At 39.6% G+C, this 16,663-nt stretch overlaps 1 protein-coding gene across 5 annotated transcripts in view; it reads left to right on the top strand.

Annotated features, from left to right (window-relative positions):
- klhl13 (kelch-like family member 13) overlaps window positions 1–16,663 on the top strand; it is a 42,486-nt gene that overhangs the window by 2,739 nt on the left and 23,084 nt on the right. The window contains exon 1 of one of the 5 annotated variants that reach the window (XM_005922182.2): window positions 3,172–5,639. The exons of the other annotated variants lie outside the window; for them this stretch is intronic. Within the exon in view, the coding sequence (XP_005922244.1) occupies window positions 5,542–5,639 (98 nt within the window). The 5' untranslated portion in view covers window positions 3,172–5,541. Of the gene's footprint in view, window positions 1–3,171; window positions 5,640–16,663 lie in introns of those variants that run through there. 5 annotated transcript variants of the gene reach the window in all.

Here is a 16,663-nt window from a genome sequence, read left to right as displayed (position 1 = left end):
TTCATAGCAGGTATAGAAGAAGAAGGTACTTTCAGCTGGTCCCTTATTTCCCGAGGGTTCACCACACCACATGTTTGATTTGGCACACATTTTAGGCTGGATGCTCTGCCTGATCTGATTCAATTCAACTCAATTTCAGTTAAAGTCAATGAAATTTTTTTTTATATAGTGCCAAATCATAACATCAGGCGCTTTATATTGCAAGTTAAAGACCCTACAATAATACAACCTAAGTATTATTAAGGTAGTGACCACTTTTATTGAACTTGAAAATTGATCATCTTTGGTGTCTTAGCACCAGCATTGCACTATCGATAAAAGTAACTTATCCAGGTAAAATAGGGAGTAATTTTAACTTCCTGAATAATGCATGCTACAAAAACAAAGTTTAAGTGAGCCAACTGAGTCATGGTAATTTCAGTTCTATCTCTAAAAAGCTTCAGAGCTGCTTATTTTCCAGGTAACAGATGTTTGCATTTAAAGGCCTGATTAACTGGTCAACCACTTTTAACAAAAAATATTTTGATGTGTAGATAGAGAGCATCTAGTCTTTTTAATAGAGCATCTAAACCCTTTGTCTTTCCAAAACATCAATGACAATATTGATTCTCTGGAGAGGGAACATTTTCCTTTGCCTCGTTGTTTTTTTATTCTAGCCTGTAGCAAACAATTTCAGATGTATTTTATTGTTCCTAAGGCCTTCGTTTAGCACTGAAGAAGCTTTGAATACTTGTTGAGATTGTGAAAGATTTGTAAGCATGCTTATATTTGATCTTTAATTGCTTTCAAGACTGTTTAACATTGGCAGGGTCGCACCTGAAAGAAAAGGGTGAAGTAGTCGTACATGCCATAAGATTGCATCTAAGCAACACAAAATTTAAATGGAACACATAATTATAGTTCTAATCAGATATGCTTTGCTTTAATAATGGGGCGGTGATGCTGATAAGCCTATTAATTTACACAGCAGACATTTTTCCCCAGCCTTCCTCCTTGGCTTTGGCTGCAGCTTTGGTGTTACTTTTAGCTGGAATTAGATTAATTTAATTCCTCATATTTATTTGAGGTTGTTTATTTTTTTTAATCCTGCCAGTTCAGACAGCCAGTTTCTCAACCGTGACTTCTTTGATTAAAATTGAGTTAAATTTGAGTAGGTTAAACTCCCTTTGGACAGCTATGGTCTGTAAAAGGCGCTCGAAAACAGAACTGAGACTGTGTGGAGGTGGATGAGACACACCACCAAATGTTGGAGAACACAGTTGTGAATGTAAAGTTAAGGCGGAGTGCTGACTGTCTCTCCACAGCATAAGCTATCAGTAACACATTTAGAAAAGCCTGTTTAATAAATGAAAGAAGCTTAAAAACACCATGACTTCACTTCTCCTATGGCTAATTGCTTTTGGATAATAATCAAATTGTATTTAGCATAGAAACCTTGCTGTTCACAGTTCATTCATGTAAAATAAAATCTTTACACTGGTGTGGAATTATTGTATTGCTGCCATTTGACATGGACAGCTCTATTATGTGGGGGTTTGCAGTTGTTGGAGGAGAGTGATAGAATAGGACTGTGAATAATGGGTGTAGCACTGAGCCTTCAGGCTTTGACAGAAGCGGCACGATGACTGCTGCCCTTGGTTAAGACGCAAGGTCATTCTGCTAGTTACAGCGTAAGGTGTGATGATGGGGGTTGTAATACAGATGGCACCGCCAGTTGAGGAGAAGAAGAAGAAGAGAGGGGGAAAAGGGTCATGACCGTTATATGTATTTCAGAATGCAAGAGGAGAGAAGACTATTTAAAGATGTTATTGTTTGCTAGTGCTGGGTTTGTATGTCATATGCAGGAATATCCACTACAGATGGGGGTGCTTGCACACACATGCAGCGTAGCTGAAATTTGACACAAGAACAGATTAAGTGGACAAATATTCATCTTTTCTGAGAGGGACTTTGTCACAAAATCAGCCACCAGAAAGAATTTATGCTTGAACACTTCACATGAAGCCTTTCCTGTAATAGCGGGACAGTACACTCTTGGCCACTTGAAACTGCAGCAGTCTGATGGTGAGTTGAGGTTAGACAAAAATAACACAGAGAAGAAAGATTTATTTTGAAATGCTGCTACTGTTGTATTTTTAAAGAAGTAGATATTACATACATAGACATATTACGTTTTAATTTTTATTTTTTGCAATGATCCAAGAAGTCTATCTGATATAACCGATTTGCAGTTTAATTAACACACAAAAACACTGTTTTGGAATTGGCCTCTGGTTGGCTCTCGGTGCTTTTCGCAGTCTCTGGCAAATAAAAAGTTAGAAGAATCACAAAATGTAATGCTAAGTGTTTTGAATTCTCCATATTCATATATGGCAAAGGTAGCATCTTAGGTGGACGTCTCACTCAGACCTCAGATACACAGAGAGTAGTGAAGGATTTAAGACTAATTATGACTTGTGCGAGTCGAATCTGTGGAGAGCCTATTTTGTAGTCCACGTACAGGGCTGGTGACGTTGCCAAAATTTATGCTTGTGCTGTTGTGTCTCTGTTGTACTGCAGCTTTGCCTCCAAAACACTGGTTTGCAATCAAGTTTCTGTTTAAGTTGATCTAGTCCATTCAAAAAAAAAAAAAAAATCATGGCAGAAACAGGAGTTGGAAGAAATAAGAAGAAAGGATTATACTGATGAGGTCAATCACAGTCATGTAGTTACATTTCCAGGGGGGGACAAGGGTGTGCGGTTACCCAGTAACTATGGTGTAGATGAAAATACAGGTGTACATTTTCACTGTTAGTTTGCCACAAGCAGGGAACATAAGTGGCCAAGTAAATGTGGCTCCATGGTGGAGTAGTTTACAAATTCACCTACCAGTTAAATCCCAGGGGCAGATGTGTATCCCTTTGGGGTTGTGTCAGAAAGCTACCTGCTGTGGTGACCCTTTTGAATTAGGGAGCAGGTGAATGTAGCTGAAGTGGCCAAAAATATCAGCTGAACAGCTGAGGGTGAGCAGGTGTTAAGTCATTTTATGTCTTTTTTTTCCAACTTTTTAAAACTACTTTCCCCCCCCAAAAATCTTTTTTTTTTTTGTTATTTTTTGTATTTTTTAAAAAAAAACTTAGGCGGGGTATTACCGTTCGGTTTAAAAAATTCCTTGAAAAACTTTGGGGGTTTTTTTTTTTTCGTTTTGTTTTGTCTGAACAACAGCTGTTAAATACAAAATTTTCATATTGCTCCGGCTCCGTAGGGGATAAGCTTACGCCTGGAATAATTTCTAAAACAGTCGTATGATAATAATGGTAGAAAGATGAAACCCCATCTTGGCTCCAGATAATGATTTACATTCTGACTCCTGTTTGGTAAAATAGATTTTTGTCAGCAGACATCAAATCGTGGAGCCTTAACTGGCTAGATACTGAATAGAGAACAGGATGATGATCAAAGCTTCGTGGACCTAAGCCCCCTGCTGGTTCTATTATTTCCCATTTACATGTTGAGCAAATGATTAATCTTCCATGTTTTGCCACAGCAGACCTCGCAAAGGGTGTCGAATGTCCATTCTTTATAATAGAAGCAAATTATTATTTATTTATATATATATTTTTTGTAATATGTGGTAATGTAGGGCTTGTAAATGGCATGTTTATGTTGAAGTACATGTACCTGTTTTCAGGTTAGTTCTATTGATTGACCACTTGTGGACATAATGTGCACATATAATGTGTGCAGCTATTTAAAATGTTTGTGTGTGTTTTCCAAATAAGAGTGACTTTTGGTCAGTTTTCCTAGTTTTCACAGCCCTTGTTGTCAGGTAGATAAATAATTGATTTGAGTTGGGGAATGTTAATCAAATTAGATATGTTCATTAAATGCTTCATTAAATGAAGTGTTAACTTTCAAGGGCAGCCCGGTTACATATGTATAACTGTGCATAGCCTTTAGATGGATCTGCCTTTTCTGACTGTGGAAGCGGGCATAGCATAAACTGTGGTTGCATTTATCAGCCAATCTGTGGCGCTAAGGATATGTCTCGCTGTGCTGTAACTACTCTGCACTGTTTCTATGACCTCCCAGCCAAGAAAGCGTAGGTAAGACAAATGACTTACCCACGCAGCACAAGAGTTCAGAACCTGCAGTATGCACAGCCATTTCAGTTCGCAGCAGAAACCAATATGTCAAAGCCTTTTAATCATGCCCGTGTCCAAAGCACAGCCATGGCCACAGCCACAATCACAGTGACAACTCTGTCGTCCCGTGACCACAGTCTGACTTGTACAGCCTGAGCAGCAGTTTTTAGGCTTGGTGTATGAGCTCCTCTAGTTAATTGCAGAGGTAGAAAATTATGCTATAGCTAAAAAGCTGGCTGTAGTCCGTAACGTAATATTCTATAACATCAGTGTAAATCTCAGCTGTCGATGTGTTCGCTCATCTGATCTATTAATCAGATGGATTGTAAAAGGTGTTGCATTGTGTCTCAAAGGTATTGTGACCTAAAGCAAAGCCTACTGGGACTCCTTACAGCAAATCCTTTGCAGTTAATGACTGTCTGAAGTCTTGAGTCAGAGCATCTTACCAAATGATGTTTCTTCCTGTGGAATGCATTGCCCTGCCTTCACTGCATCTAGCACCAGTACCTGCTTGTTTGTGGGTCTTGTTTGTGCCTTCCGTTTTATTTCTTTCAGTAAGGGAAAGGTGGGCTTAGTTGGTTTGAAGTTAGGTGATTGGCTTGTCCATTTAAGAGCATTCCACTCCTTTGCCTTAATAAGCTCTTGGGTTGCTTCCATGGTTTTAGGTCATTATCCAACTGCACCACCAATCGCCTTCCAATCAGTTTTGTGTGGGGGATAATTTAAGAGGAAGAGAACATCAAATTGCAGTTGACTCCAAATCCCTACATGCTTAGGTTTGGTAAAGTGGAACAGTTCAGGTAGTGTAGTTAAAATTTTGATCAATTTGCGCTCTTTCTGTACTGTTAATTTAAAAGGCAATGGGAATATGAATATAGTGGCCCATGTCCAGTACCTAGTATATAGAACTATATAGTTTAATCAGTGACATGCCCATCTCTTGAGACTGGATCCTTTGGTTGTTTTTTTTGTTTGTTTTTTTTAAAATTGACTTGTATATATATTTTTCTTAATCTACCATCCTTGTATTTGCACCGAAAGCCAAGAGCTGTAATCACAGCTCATCTAACAAGGTGGCACTGTTGCTTAGCTACTGGGCTATTCACTACCCTGAAAGGGTGATGAGAAGGCAGGGCTTCTTCCCCCTCCTACCACGAGACAACTGTGAATGCAGCAGGGCAAGTAGTCGTGGTGGATGCAATCTATTGGCTTCTCAGTGCTGCCGCTAAAGTCACAACCCCGACTGTAGCCCGCACTGCCTTTACCAGTGTATTTCTGTAGCTGCTGGTGCCGCTGCTGCTCTCCCTCCCCCTTAAATGGTGTGGGCAGAGTGGGATGGAAGACTGCATTGGAAACCTTTTCATGGAAATGGTCTTTGCTGTTGGTATTGCTGTAGCACCATTCTGGTGACAACAACATGCCGTTGAAATGGAAAAGCGGTTCTCCTGTCAGCTGGAAATTCCCAGTGCCAGTTCTTAAGACATCCAGGTCCTCACCCCTTTCGCCTGCTTACATGTGAGTAAGAGCTGAATAGCATTCAAGATATACAATTGCAGCAGCGCGTATGGAAATGCAGTTATTTGCTTCTCAGTTTCTAATATTTTATTTTATGTTGTTTTTTTTTTAAATGAGTGTGACACCGTTATTTTTGTTGCAGCCCTAATTATGCGATTAAGCCTTGTAGTGTGTCAAGAGATTTCCCTTGTCCAAGATGAATTTTATGGTTTGCTGGGAGAGTGCCTTGCTCTCGGGCAAAAGGACTCATTTTGCTGCTTGTCTGGACACAGCATGCTCCACATCCCCGACTCTTGCCCTCTCCCTGTGGCTGTGTTTATTTGGGAACCGGGGACTCAGCAGCTTGGGAGGAGCCTGCCTTTGTCAGGATGTCTGGCGTGCCCTGGTTTAGAAGCTATTGTCATCTGCTACTGTTCAGGAAGGAGGAAGGGGGAAGGGTAGATCTGGAGTGGTTCACACAGTCCCTGCCATCATCTCTCTTTACATTTTTTTTTTTCTACCTGTAAGTGTCTTGTTTGACTTTCTGAACGGTAACGGGGTTGGTTTACAGATGGTAAGAACAATTTTGGAAGTGACAGTTTTCAAGACAACCTTGGCTAACTGAAAAGCCTAAAGGGAATTTCAGAGGCTAACTGGGCTTACTTAGAGGGATTTCTGCAAAATTGGATTCATGCAGTTCCCAGTAATCATGTATCTTTATAAGCTTAGGAGATTATTTTTGATGGTTTTACTCAAATATTTATTTTTGTATTAGTGCAGCACAGTAAGAGAAAGCCATGCTTTTACTTCTCTTATGTCAGGCTCCCCTTTAAATATCCTCAGTAGAACTGTTCATACTCAAAACACAGCTATGAACAAGCAAATGTACGAAATACATTTTTATTGTGTAGCATAAACCTAAACTGGATAGTATGTCCTGAATCCTGGAGAGGACTAAATTGTGAGATCTTGTATGTATAAAAGTTCACTAATGACACTATTGACTTGTTAATTATAGATTTAATCTAGATTTCATCAGGCTAGTTTAGGTTAAGCATCCTGCCCGGCAGTCACAGTTATTGGCAATTGAGCATCTCCAGCAGAGCAGTTGGGTGTTAAAGGCCTTGTTCAAGGGCATCTCAGTGATGGTAGCAACCGAGAGGAAAAGGCGCTTCCTCATTTCCTGACAGCCTGTAGCTCAAACTACTGACCTTCTTGTTAATTTAATTTCTTTGAAACGGCGACACAGACCCCATAAAAGCAGTTGTCGTAAATTGGCTGTAAATGGTTAATTGTAAATAAGAAGTTAAAGTTAATTAAGTGGAAAAAGTTATTAACAGAGAAAAGTGAATGAGCATTTAAAAAAAAAAAAAAAAAAAAATTCAGTCTGCAGATATGCTGAATTTGTGCGTCACTGTTGGAAAAAGGAAAACCTGCTGTGTCAGTGCGTTAAAAATGACTTTTCTGCATTCTGGTCGAATGCCGGTAACGCCTTTTTGCCATAGCATTAATCAAGACCTTGTCAGAGATTGTAAGCATTGAAGCTTAACTATTCACATTATTTTCAAGGCTTGACATTGTGCAAATTCGAGAGGAGGATCTTCTCACCAGCACGTCAGCATGCCGTTTGGAGGAAAAGCACATCAAGTGTACTTAAGTGGCTGCAGACATCGTTTGGGTTCTGTTCATGGGAGATAATGTGGACACGCTGACAAGTGAAGCATATTCAGGCCTTGAGAATCCACCTCATCCTGCCAAGTGTGGCCCTGCCCCACCACAACACGTCTATTTTAAAAAAGTGTAAATAGTAAGCTGTGTTTTTAGGCGCGCTGATATTGGGCCCCCAATTATAGGTTACACTATGGGCAGGGAGAAGTCACTCTTTATAGGCCCTCCCTCTGTTTGACTCCAGAGACATTTCTAATTCCATCTGCTGCAAGAGTCATCTCTGTATATGTATCCCGAGCAGGGTGGATACAGGAGAGTGAGCTTTTAGAGTATAAAGTATAAAGAAACGAGATGTATTTGCACAATGTGCTCACCTCTTTTGAAACCTCCCTAATCTATATATGGACTAGTGAACTGCCTGTGGTGCAGATTTCATGCCAGAAAAGAATAGTTAAGGTTCACTGGCAGCTTGGCGTGTGGACTAATTTCGAGCTCAGTGAAGAAAAAGCACTGGGTTTATCTTTCCTCCACAAAAAGTCCTTGAAATGAATGTCATCCCTCATCTTACGGTGATTCAGTAGTAAGCACTTAATATATGTGACTGCTGTCTTTTGTAATCTCCTCTCAGAGGCATCACGGTGAGCCAGCAGTCTTAACTGCACCAACACCTGTTTGATTCCTGTCAGGGACCTTTAACACGTCATTACCCTTTCTCCCTGTCCCCACATTCCCGTCACTCTTTGTCAGTATAATGCAATTAAGGGAAAATGCTGGAAAGTCTGGAAAACAAATTGCTTCTTAATATTTACCCTCAAAGAGTCTGTAAGTGATCGCTGTTGCTTTTTTCCATGACAGAAATGGACCATTTTTAAAAATCCAGCACTCACAGAACGCGATGTCTGTTCATTAAAAGGTTTTTTTTTTATAGACAAGATGATTTTTCTATGTATATTTTTTTTAAATTGTATTGCGGCTGTAGCAGTGTAAGTGGTGTGACGGCATTAGATTCCATACAGATTGAACAGCTTTACATAAAATGAAAGCCCCGAGAATCTGTTTAACAGATTTTTGCAAATCAAGATGCTTCACATGTCTCGTGTGGCTCTAAAAGCCTTCTGCTGCTGCTGAAATCCCCAGTGCCACTGCTATGAAATGAATTTTGCTGTCTCTGAGGTAAATAGCCCTTTAGTTATCACCATTTTTGTGAATTTTGTCCAACCTTGAGGGTTTTTTTTTTTCCTGTCAGTCTTTGTTTTGTTTAGTTCTGGGTTTTTTTAATCAAAATTTTATCTATATTCAAATATTCTGAAAATAATCACATGTTTGATTTGACAGCTGACAAACTAAATAAGAGATGTAGATTTTTATTTGCTTTGACTTTGAATTTCAGCTCCCTCTGATCGCAGGCATTTTTTATGGTTAAAAATACATAAATCAAGAGTGGTGGTATTCTCAAGAGTTTCACCAGATATATCACACTGTGATTTATGTGTTAATTGGACTCAGTCAGGTCTGACTGAGTTTAACTTCTGTGACAGCAGAAAAGTTGAAAGTGCTGTTTTTAGCTAATGCTGAAAACCTCTTTAAAAGTGCAACTAAATTTGGAGATCAGTGAGAAATCATTAATATACTGGCTTGGCTCATGTTCTGTCTACCCCCTCTAAACCGCGTCTTCTGCGATAATCTGTGCAGCAGGAAATTCCCTTGCTCTTATTTTGAAAGTTTAGTCATTGCTAACCAGAGCTTTTGTATTTTTTGCCTTTTTTCCCTACCAGCAGGCTGGCAGGTCACAGTTTGGCAGTTCTTGATATCATTCAGCTGCTGCTTGAGAGTTTGTTGTCCTGCAGTTTAAACAATTTTGGTCTGCTGCTGGTGGCGGCTTTTAAAAAAAAAAAAAAAAAAAGTACTGCAACTTAAAGCTCGGCAAGGCTGCAGAACAGAACAAAGACTTCCTTAGCTAACTGCTGTCCAAGACATTGGCAATGGGAATCTGAACAACAAGACAAGAGACTCACTCAAGAGGCGGTTAATTATTGCTCTGTTTATTTGTCACAAAGTGGGCCAAGTTATTTTTGCCGAGGAGCGCATTTAATATTTTAGAAGTTGATAATTCTTTTAAAAAAGCACTGGTGTGCCTCCCTTCATGTCAAGCAATGCTACAGCACACTCCCAGCTTCCTGCACAAATCGAATAGCTTACTAATAGTTTGCTTGAAAAAGCTTATAGTATTGAACCCCGTTATCACGGCATCAACATCTGCCGCTACTTTTAAACAAGGCCAGCCTTGGATCACGGCTTTGATATTCATCTGTATGCATCTACCTGCACACACAAAGAAGCTTAACGTCTGCTGTGCTGGTGGATAAATTAAGAACTTTAGAAAATTGTCTCTGAGCTTTTAATTTCCCTTCCCTTTGGAGCGGACATTAAGTTCCCGCTGACTTGTGGCCATTTTGTAGAAAAAGAAACAGCCACCCAGGGATCATTTATTTTCATTGAAAGGCCAGAGGAGAGGCACAGGCAGTCTGGCTGGCAGAGCATCAACTGAGTTCAGTCAGGTGAAACTGTCATATCTGCGCTCATCTAACACACACACACACACACACACACACACACATGCACACACGCATACATGCACACACCTACTCAAAGATAAGATGAAGTTGGGTGTACTTTCACCAAACAGTTCACCTCTAAGTAGGTATCTAATCTGGCAAGAAAAAAAAAAATGCATTGCAGTAACCAAATTGAACTCCCTTATTAGGTGGATAACATCAGATTCACAGTGCTACTGTCTGTCAGAACACAGTGCAGCGAGAGAGGAACATTTTTTTATAATCCCAAAACTAAAACAGTGACTTGTAAAATGAAGAATAGTACAGTTGCCTTAAAGACTGGGGAGGACGACTAGAAAAATCAGAACAGCTGTCGAGCCCAGAGAGAACATTTGGGCAAAAAAGAAAGTGTTATTTCAGGTTTAAGGACTGGATTGGAAAGCAAATCCAGCAGAGCCAACAATAGATTCCCGAAAGAAAAATCAGATTCTTGACTCTTGTCAGAGGGTCAGTCAGAGCTACCTTACTCTTTATCACTATATTTGCACCTTTGTTTCTTTTCTTTTTCCATAAGAGCTGCAAGTTTTCTCCATTCACTCCCAGAAAAAACTCCCTCCCAAGTACATTCTGTTCTACTTGGATAGTTTTCACATTGAAAGAATATAATTGGTTTAATGGAAGAGAGGCGATACCACATTGGGACAGTCAGGGGAATTAAAAATAGAAATAAACATTGCTGACCTATACAATTGTGGCAGGATCTACAATTAATCATGCGTCCCTTTCTGGATATTGAAAGATTAAACCCCTTTGTATGCAAAGTTATGCCTCTGCTTAATTACTGCTCTACCCAGGGCAAGTTAGTGCCCCGGGTAGAGCACTGTAGTTGTTCTTTTGACTTACATACAGCAGGCCTTGCTGGGTCATGTTACCTCTAACGACATCCTTCGGGTTGATTTAACATTTGTTACATGCTGACAGATTGTTCCACCTATGAGCAAACACCGTGGGAAGCTTTTTTGACTTAGCGATTTGCAGTGTAGGCTGAAACTTTTTTTCTTCTTTTTTTCCTGAAATTCAGTTAAAGTTCGGTTTCAGTTGTATTCATGGAACCTTGACCTCAAAGTGCTCTTTGATTATAAGGTGTAATTGCAGGCTCATTAAAGCATATGGAGACTGATTATTAGCTGCGATTCGGGCAATTATCTGGAGATCATGGATAGTTTGTCCTAGACAGAGAGAGCCCCAACCATGCACTTAAAATATCAGCGGGCCCAAAGCTTAATATTTTCCTTTGCATTCATTAGTTTTTCTGTTTTTAATTAAAACCAACAGGTTAATTACATACTATTTTAAATAAGGATTCCATTTGTGATTGCCAGCAATTAAAAGGATAACTGTTGACTGTGTGACCAGTGCATTGTGAATATTGATTCAGAAGGCTTCGTTTTAATTAGGGAAGTGCCAATTTTCATCTGAATCAACAGAGCAAATGCAATTTGTCTGACACATCTAGACACAGGTATCTGAAAAGAACTGAGTGATCTCTTCCTTTTCTAGGGTAACTCTTGACCAAAAAGGGGTGGAAAATTGTCTGCACAATAACTTCATTAAAATCTCTGTTTTCACTGTGAACACATTTTCTTATTGCAGTCTATCCAACAGACCCGCTGTCACACTTTGGATGCACCGAGGTCTGTTTGATGGAAAGAGATGGTATGAGAGGAGAATTTTAAAGACTGTAACACTTCCTCCTTTTCTCTTCCCCACTGTTTCTTGTTTTGCGGGTCTGTGTGTGTGTGGTGCAGGAAGCGAAACAAAAGCTGCACCTAGAGTTTTCAGATTAGTTGAAGAAGAAAGCGTGTTTTTGCTGAGGGAAACATAGAGATGCTGAGAAATGTGCAGCAGCTAAATTGAAGCACGCGTGTGTGCGGGGATTAAGACATTCATATGTCTAGGCTGATGCTGTAGGTTGGGTTGCATTTTCCCAGCTACAGGGCTTTTTTTTTTTAGCTGCGGCAGCACGGTGGCTTGGTGGTTAGCACAGTTGCCTCACACCAAGAAGGTTCTGAGTTGGAATTCAGTTGTCTGTCTCTCTGTGTTAGCCCTGCATCAGATTGCCGACCTGTCCGGAGTGTAATTCATCTCTCGCCCTAAGGTAGCTAGGATAGCCCCCCCATATGACCTTGATAAGGATGAGTGGGAGAGAATGGATGGATAAAGGCCAAATCTGTTGAGTCTGTAAACTTGTGGTGTTTTCCTTTGATGATGATTGATGTGATGTAGTGTTTGATCGTTGTACTGTACTCTTTATTTTTTTTTTCATGAATAGGAGCTGCTCAGGACATAGCATTATTGCATTGCTATTCTCAGTGATTGAGAGTGACGCTTCACTATAGGTGTCTGTTTACTAAAGACAAATGGATTTTCCTCCTGACTCCACTCACTTAGCTTCAGAGGTGCTCACCCAGTCGTCCCTGTTTTGTTTCTCTCCGTGCACTTTGTCACCTTGTCTTGTGCCTTTCTATTTTCACAAGCGCTTTGGATTCAGCTGCTAGAGAGTGTATTGTGAGGGCACCAGCCAGACTGTAGGAGTCTTGTGATCTTTTTGTTGAGTACACACACACACACACACACACACACACACACACACACACTCACACTCAAAGCACAGTGGATTCAGAAGGTATGTGAGCTCCTTCAGTTTGACACATTTTTATCTTGTAGATTTAATCTTGAATGGATGAAATTGCAATTTTCTGCCCATCGGTCACACAAGAATACGTAAATCTGTTAAAAAAAAACTGAAGTCTTTCATTTTCATAATTATTTAGGCCTTTTTAATTTGGTACTTTTGGAAGTCCCTTTGGCAGCATTTAAAGCTTTGGGCTCTTGGGTAAGTCTCTACAAGCTTTGCAAACATGAACAATTTATCCCCTTCTTCCTTATAGATCCTCTCAAGCTCTGTCAGATTGGAAGGGCAGCATCTCTCAACTGCCATCGTCAAGTCTTTCCACAGATGATGCATGAGCCGTGTTTGCCACGGATGTGTCCTTGGAGGGAAGGAGGGGGGATATCTTTTCGGTTTCTCTTTCTCTCTCGCACTTAATAGTAATTATTTTCTCTTGTCTTAAAATAAGAGAGCTTCATTGTTAATTACAACATTACAGATGGATCAAAGCCCCTCCTCGTACTTGTCAGGACATTACAAGCAGAGCTTCTTGCAATCTCATCCATAGGTGCCAGGATCAGCATTTCTGTACACTCTGGAGCAGGTTTTGTGTATCTATTTGACAGTTTTCACGCAGCTCCTCGGTCACTACACTCCTGCAGTAGGATGCAGCCACCCCAAGCTTTAGTAGCTTGTGATGGAAGACTTCAGTTTTTCCATGAAACCCGAAGCTTTTCTCTCATGTTCTTGGAGTCCTTGAAAATGCCGTTTGACAAATTCCAATTGGGCTGTCAGATGTCTTTTTCCTCGAGTGGCTTCTGTCTAGCCACTTTACCTTAAAAGCCTGATTGATGAAGTGCCATCGGCATGGCCATCCTTCCAGCAGGTATCTCTTCAGAGGACCTATGAATCTCACTCTGACTGACCACTGAGTTAGACTGCCAACTTTATGACGAGCCGAGGTGCTCCCAAACTTCTTCAATTTCATAATTATTGAGGCTGGTGTGCTCCAAGTTTTAGAAATGGCTTTTCTAAAACTCTCTGACTGAGAGTTACTTGGACTTCATGGTGTCTTCTTTTTCACTGACAGTAAGTTTGGATTTTGAGACCTGTGTTTCAGAAGAGATGTTTGTAGTAAACTGTCACGTTTCAGTAGGTCTACATTATTTACAAATCATTACATTATCCTTTATTTCACATAGTTGTTCTAAACTATTTACAGCCACTTTAGTTTGTCAGAGGTGGACTCACACAGGCCTGGAGACTAAACACTAACCCCCAGGTAATCTCCAGGGAAAAATGTGTGTATTCCTTGACAGGTTGGTGAGTGGTTGCTGGCTGTTGCTAGGTGAAATTTTTTTGCAAAAAGGGTGCTACACTCAAAACCTCTTTGTGATTGCTTTGATCTTTTGGACAATGTTCTTGTCATTTGTGATTTGCATAGATTGTACTATTTACTTTCTGAGTTGTAATGAAACTTAAAAATGTGTGATGCAAACCAGAAATCGAGAGTGCTCACCTTCAGGGTAAAAGTTTTTTTGATCTGTGTTGTACTTGTACAATTTCAGTACTGCTGGGTGAGTAGCTTGCAAGTGTTTGCAGAAAGGTTGTTGCCTTCCACACAAACTACATCTACATGTAACTGTGGCAACCTGCTAGCTAACAAAGCAATCACAAAGAGGTTTTTGGTGCAGTATCCTCTTTGCAACCACTTTCACGCTAACGTTTTCCTTCGACCACTCACAAACAGGTCTGAGAATGAACTTCTTTCTTCTTTCTTTTCTTTCCCTTGTAACCTCTGTTTGCCAGATGATCACTGACCAGTCATCAGGTATGTGTGACTGAGACCTAAAGTAAACAGGATGCAGTTAAGTGCAGTTTAAGGTGGCACAGAAAAACTTCCACTTACTTTTAAGAGGTTTCAGCTTTTACCACTGTTGTCAGTAATTAATGCATTTTAGGCGTCAGACTGACGGACTTGTTATTATTATTTACATATCGGTATCAGATATTAACTTTTTTGTATCTCTTTGTACAAGAGATAGGCTCACCCCAAAGCATGATCATTTAGATTATGATGCTGTTTTTTTTTCTCACCAATTTTATCTATGATTCTTTCTTTTTGCTTCTCCAACCTAAGAATAGAGATCTCTCTTCTTTTTTTGTGAGTCTGCAAAGTGTGGGCAGGTATCACAGACACATCCCAATAAATCAAGTGCCTGCGGAATCGAAAAATCCCAAGTTCAGACTTTTCAAAAGACTTTTGATCCCCTCCCTGCTAGACGATATAGATGTTTCACAACTTCAAAACTGGACCTGCACTGGTAATTCCAGTCTCCAGTGTGAAAGCAGGGAATGAGTTCAGCATTCAATAAAAAATGAAATCAGACATGAAAAGCCGTCTGTCGGAGGCAAAGACGTGAAACAGAATGCCTTTGATTATGCTTGAACGTACCAGCCTGTTTAGCTCTTTTATTTTTTCCTGTTTAGACACAATGGCTGCGCTATTTTAGTGCCCTCCACTGCTATTATGATTGGTGTCTCCGTTTTTCTCTCCGTGTCCTCATAAAGACACACTCTATTCTGTGTATTAGTTATTGATGTAATCAAGTTGTGTGGCCTCCATGATTACATTTATACAGTAGGATTCAAAATAATGTCAACAGCCAAACAAATGGGGAAATAAATGCATCTGACAATAAATCTGACACGAGCACCGAGGACTGCAATGCTAACTTAGCCTTTACCCTGGTTACTTTGTACCAGGGTCCAGAAACTGACACAGGAAAGCCTTTTCTGATGGCACGTGTAGACACCAAGTTTTTTTGTTAACATTTATATATATATATAACATGCAATGCTGAATAAAAAGAAAAAGTGATCTGTTTTTGTTTTTATTACGTGTGAAAAGAATTTCTGGTGCATTACAAATTTAAAAGCATCTGTCTCCAGAAAATGTGATGTTGGTCCCACAAATGTCAAAGAACCTAAAACAGATGAGATTAATAAAGTTCCTATCGATGCAAGGCTAAACATGACGAGGCAGTAAAGCCATACTCATTAATCTTTTAAGACCCTTCTGCTGTCATTCCAGGAGAAAGCCAAGTTGACTTTAGCTTCCTGAACTGTCAGTGGTGTAAGGATGTGTTTAAGCTTTCCACTGACATGAAGGGACTGGATAGGCTGCCACCCTTTCCCTTATTACTTCTTTTCAACCTTTCAGCTTCCTCCTCCGGCTCGCTGAAAATTAAGGCAACATTCCTGTTCATGCAAATCTCACTGATATTAAAATGGATTGTATAGCATCACATATTTTGCACTTGTTGTTGTAGTTAGAAGTACATTTTCTAGTGGTTGAGGAAAGACCTGAACAAAGGCTTTCATCTGTACCACCATTATACAGATTCTTTAACTGAATTGTTATCAATGTGCCAATGTAGTTGCTAAGGTAACTGCATTTCAAGGTACTACCTGATAGTAATTTTAACAACTTTGTCTATGCATAAAATCTAGGATAGATCTCTTTATTGACTTTACAGGTGGTATTTATCTCTTTTTTAATCTATTACTTCACACTCAGCTTGTGAAGTGGTCAGTATTATGCATGTATTAAAATGTTTTAAAGTCAAATGAAATAAAATGGTTTTCTTAGAATATATTAAGGCTTCTGATATAATACCAACTTCTAGGGAATAGGGGGGTTATTCTATATATGATCAAGTAACTTGTGATTTTGTTTAAGCGTATTTATTGGAGAAAATGTAAAAATTTTACCTTCATGCTATATTATGAATAGTATATTTTTCATTACAGGCCCTCAAAGTACACATGTTAGTTATGCCTTTCTGTGAGCTCAAATTTCAGCATTTTAAAGAACTAAGGAACATCAGTTTTGTTTCTCCATTTCATGGCTGTTAGCTACATTTGCAACCGTTTACAATATGACTAAATTATAAAATTATTTTGACACGGTATGAATCACAGCCAGAAGATAAGCAAGGCATCAAAATGCAGGTTAAAAAAAAGAGAGAGACGGTAGATATGCTATAATTTGTTTTGACAGCCACCTATCCCACATGGTAACGTTACCCCTTGAAGTTTAGCCAAAGTGCACTTTTTAAATTTCTTTCACATCCACGACACCAATGTTT

This window comes from Haplochromis burtoni, unplaced genomic scaffold (assembly GCF_018398535.1).
Source record: "Haplochromis burtoni strain Fernald_Lab_line unplaced genomic scaffold, NCSU_Asbu1 Contig_56, whole genome shotgun sequence".
Classification (NCBI taxonomy): domain Eukaryota; kingdom Metazoa; phylum Chordata; class Actinopteri; order Cichliformes; family Cichlidae; genus Haplochromis; species Haplochromis burtoni.
Note: the sequence above shows the minus strand (reverse complement) of the source record. Positions and strands in the feature narration are given on the sequence as shown.